This window comes from Coturnix japonica, unplaced genomic scaffold (assembly GCF_001577835.2).
Source record: "Coturnix japonica isolate 7356 unplaced genomic scaffold, Coturnix japonica 2.1 chrUnrandom510, whole genome shotgun sequence".
Taxonomy (NCBI): Eukaryota; Metazoa; Chordata; class Aves; order Galliformes; family Phasianidae; genus Coturnix; species Coturnix japonica.
Window position 1 is genome coordinate 84,977 of NW_015439898.1, and position 4,170 is coordinate 89,146.

General features: G+C 58.1%; 1 protein-coding gene across 1 annotated transcript in view; it reads right to left on the reverse strand.

Annotated features, from left to right (window-relative positions):
- Positions 1-341: 341 nt before the first annotated feature.
- Positions 342-4,170, reverse strand: part of LOC107307209 (acetylcholine receptor subunit beta-like) — a gene marked incomplete at its 5' end in the record, with an annotated part of 10,562 nt that continues 6,733 nt past the window's right edge. The window contains 2 exons of the mRNA XM_032441713.1: positions 342-566; positions 3,856-3,954. Coding sequence (XP_032297604.1) covers positions 426-566; positions 3,856-3,954 — 240 coding nt within the window. The remainder of the gene's footprint in view (positions 567-3,855; positions 3,955-4,170) is intronic.

The window sequence follows — 4,170 nt, forward strand, 5'->3', positions numbered from 1 at the left end:
GTTCCCATTGGGGGGGTCCTATGGGGTTCCTATAGGGGTCCTATGGGGGTCCTATAGGGGGTTCCTATGGGGGTCTCAATGGGGTCCTATAGGGGGTCCTATAGGGGGGTCCTATAGGGGGGGTCATACAGGGGGGGTCCTATATGGGGTTCCCATAGGGGGGTTCAATAGGGGTCCCATAGGGGGGGTTTCAATGGGGTCCTATAGGGGTTCAATAGGGGTTCCCATAGGGGGGGTCCTATGGGGGTCCCATAGGGGGGGTCCTATATGGGGTCCCTATGGGGGTCCTATAGGGGGTTCCAATGGGGGTCCCATGGGGGGGTTCTATAGGGGGGTCCTATATGGGGTTCCTATGGGGGTCCTATAGGGGGTTCCAATGGGGTTCCCATAGGGGGGGTCCTATATGTGTCCCTATGTGTGTCCCCTCACGGCAGTGCCGTTGCCGGGGGTCTGTGCAGCGCCGCGTCCAGGGCGGTTCCGATGGCGGTTCCACCCGTCAGAGCCGCGAACACCCACAGGAAAACACGGTCCACCAACATGGCGGCGAAACGCCACTGCTCACGGAGCTGCAACGGGAACGAGCCTTGCACCACGGCTTGCACGGCTGCTTTGCACCACGGCTTTGCACGGCTGCTTTGCACGAGTGCTTTGCACCACGGCTTGCACGGCTGCTTTGCACNTTGCACCACGGCTTGCACGGCTGCTTTGCACCACGGCTTTGCACGGCTGCTTTGCACGAGTGCTTTGCACCACGGCTTGCACGGCTGCTTTGCACGGCTGCTTTGCATGGCTGCTTTGCACCACGGCTTTGCATGACTTTGCATGGCTGAGTGCACAGCAGCAATGCAATGCATGGTTCTGCTGCAAGGCTTTGCAATGCACGGCTGTGCTGCAAGGCTGTGCAATGCAGCAGCCTTGCACCACGGCTTTGCACAACTGCTTTGCACGGCTGCTTTGCACAACGGCTTTGCACCACAGCTTTGCACGGCTGCTTTGCACAGCTGCTTTGCACCACGGCTTTGCACGGCTGCTTTGCACAGCTGCTTTGCACGGCTGATTGCACAGCGACTTTGCATGGCTGATTGCACGGCTGCTTTGCACGGCAGCTTTGCATGGCTGATGGCACGGCAGCAATGCAATGCATGGCTGTGCTGCAAGGCTTTGCAATGCATGGCTTTGCACTGCAGGAGGGGGAGTTAACACGCCTTGCACGACAGCTTTGCACCACGGCTTTGCACGGCTGATTGCACGGCTGATTGCACGGCAGCAATGCAATGCACGGCTCTGCTGCCAGGCTTTGCAATGCATGGCCTTGCACTGCAGGAGGGGGAGTTAACACGCCTTGCACTACAGCTTTGCACGGCTGCTTTGCACGGCTGATTGCACAGCAGCAATGCAATGCACGGCTGTGCTGCAAGGCTGTGCAATGCATAGCTTTGCATTGCAGGAGGGGGAGTTAACATGTCTTGCACCACGGCTTTGCACGGCTGCTTTGCACCACGGCTTTGCATGACTTTGCATGGCTGAGTGCACAGCAGCAATGCAATGCATGGTCCTGCTGCAAGGCTTTGCAATGCATGGCTGTGCTGCAAGGCTTTGCAACGCACGGCTTTGCACTGCAGCGGGGGGTGCTTAACACGCCTTGCACCACGGCTTTGCATGACTGATTGATTGCATGGCTGCTTTGCACTGCAGCTTGCATGACAGCAATGCAATGCATGGTTCTGCTGCAAGGCTTTGCAATGCACGGCTTTGCACTGCAGCTGGGGGTGCTTAACACGCCTTGCACCACGGCTTTGCACGACTGCTTTGCACGGCTGTTTGCACCATGACTTTGCACCATGGCTTGCAGCATGGCTTTGCACTGTGGTTGCTTTGCACTACGGTTTGGACCTTGCACGGGGAGGGGGGGTGACACATGAGGAGGTCACGTGGGGGGGGGTCACACGGGGCCTTGCACAAGTGCTGGGTCACAAGGGGGGGGTCACACTGGGGCGTCACACATCCTTGCACGGGGGGGGGATCCCATAGGATACATAGGGGTTCCATAGGGGGGTCCCTATAGGTCTCCCATAGGTCACATAGGGGGTACTATGGGGGGGGGATCCCATAGGTCACATATGGGTTCCATAGGGGGGTCCCTATAGGTCTCCCATAGGTTACATAGGGGTCTGCTATAGGTTCCATAGGGGTGCCATGGGGGTCACATAGGGGTCTCCTATAGGTTACATAGGGGTGCCATGGGCGGAGCGGGGGGGGGGCATGGAGCATGTGTCCCTATCAGGTCTCCCATAGATCACATAGGGGTATAAATGGGCGGGGACCACTAATAGGCTCCCATACGGTGAAATAGGGGTTCTCCCAATAGGTTCACATTTTAGGGGTCTCCTAAGTCGTTACATAGGGTGCCATTGGGAGGGGGGGGGGCATGGGGGGTCCCTATAGGTCTCCCATAGATCACATAGGGGTATCATGGGGGGGGGACCCCTATAGGTCTCCCATAGGTGACATAGGGGTCCCCCATAGGGATACATTAGGAGGTACTATGGGGGGGGGTCTCCCATTAGTCTCAAGGGGTTCCATAGGAGGGTCCCTATAGGTCCCCATAGGTCACTGGATGTACATTGTGTGGTGGGGGTCTCCCATAGGTTACATAGAGGTCTCTATAGGTTACAAGGGGTGCCATGGGGGGGGGGGCATGGGGGGTCCCTATAGGTCCCCCATATGTTACATAGGGGTCTCCCATAGGTCACATAGGGGTCTCCTATAGGTTACATAGGGGTGATATGGGGGGGTGGGGGGCATGGTGGGTCCCTATAGGTCTCCCATAGATCACATAGGGGTACTATGGGGGGGGGATCCCATAGGTCACATATGGGTTTCCATAGGGGGGTCCCTATAGGTCTTCCATAGTTACATAGGGGTCTGCTATAGGATTACATAGGGGTGCCATGGGGGGGGGGGCATGGGGGTCCCTATAGGTCTCCCATAGGTCACATAGGGGTCTCCCATAGGTCACATAGGGGTCTCCTATAGGTTACATAGGGGTGCCATGGGAGGGGGAGGGGACATGGGGGGTCCCTATAGGTCCCCCATAGATCACATAGGGATATCATGGGGGGGACCCTATAGGTCTCCCATAGGTGACATAGGGGTCCCCATAGGATACATGAGGAGGTACTATGGGGGGGGGGGGTCTCCCATTAGTCTCATAGGGGTTCCATAGGGGGGTCCCTATAGGTCCCCTATAGGTCACATAGGGGGTACTATGTGTGGGGGGGTCTCCCATAGGTTACATAGGGGTCTCCCATAGGTCAGATAGGGGTTCTCTATAGTTACATAGGGTGCCATGGGGGGGGCGCATGGGGGGCTCCCTTATAGTCTCCATACGATCAACCAATCAGGGGTATCATGGGGCGGGACCCCTATAGGTCTCCCATAGGTGACATAGGGGTTCCACTAGGTCACATAGGGTTCTCCTAATAGCGTTACATTAGTGGTGCCGATGGGGGGGGGGGGGGGGGGGCATGGGGGGTCCCTATAGGTCTCCCATCAGATCACATCAGGGGTATCATGGGGGGGCGACCCTATAGGTCTCCCAATAGGCTCACATAGGGGTCCCCCATAGCGTTCACACTTAGGGGTCTGCCTATAGTTGACATTAGGGGTCATGGAGGAGGGCGGGGCATGGACGGGCGGGTCCCTATTTAGGTCTCCCATAGATCACATAAGGGGTATACATGGGGGGGGGACCCCTATAGGTCTCCATTAGATACAATAGGGTTGCCTATGCGGGAGGGGGGGGGGGGTTTGCCACACCTTACTATTTACACCGTGGACGTTTGCCACACTCACCTCGTCCTGTTCCCGTTGCTCCCGGAGGCTCCGTGCAATGAAAGCGACGGCGGAGGCGGCCAGAACGGAGCTCGGGGGGAAAGGAGGCCGAGGGGGGGGCTAAAATAGAGGGAGGGGGCGTCCGTAAATTGGGGGGGGGTTCCTGTAATTGGAGGGGGGGCGTCTCAGAAATGGCAGCGGGGGGGGGCGGCGGAGGAAATATTCGTCCTCACCCCCCGGGTTGGCTTGGGAGGGCGAGGGGAGCGGTGAGGGAGCGGGTGATGGGTTGGGGGGGGATCGGAGGGAATGGGGGGAGGTCGACGGAGGCCTAAAAGA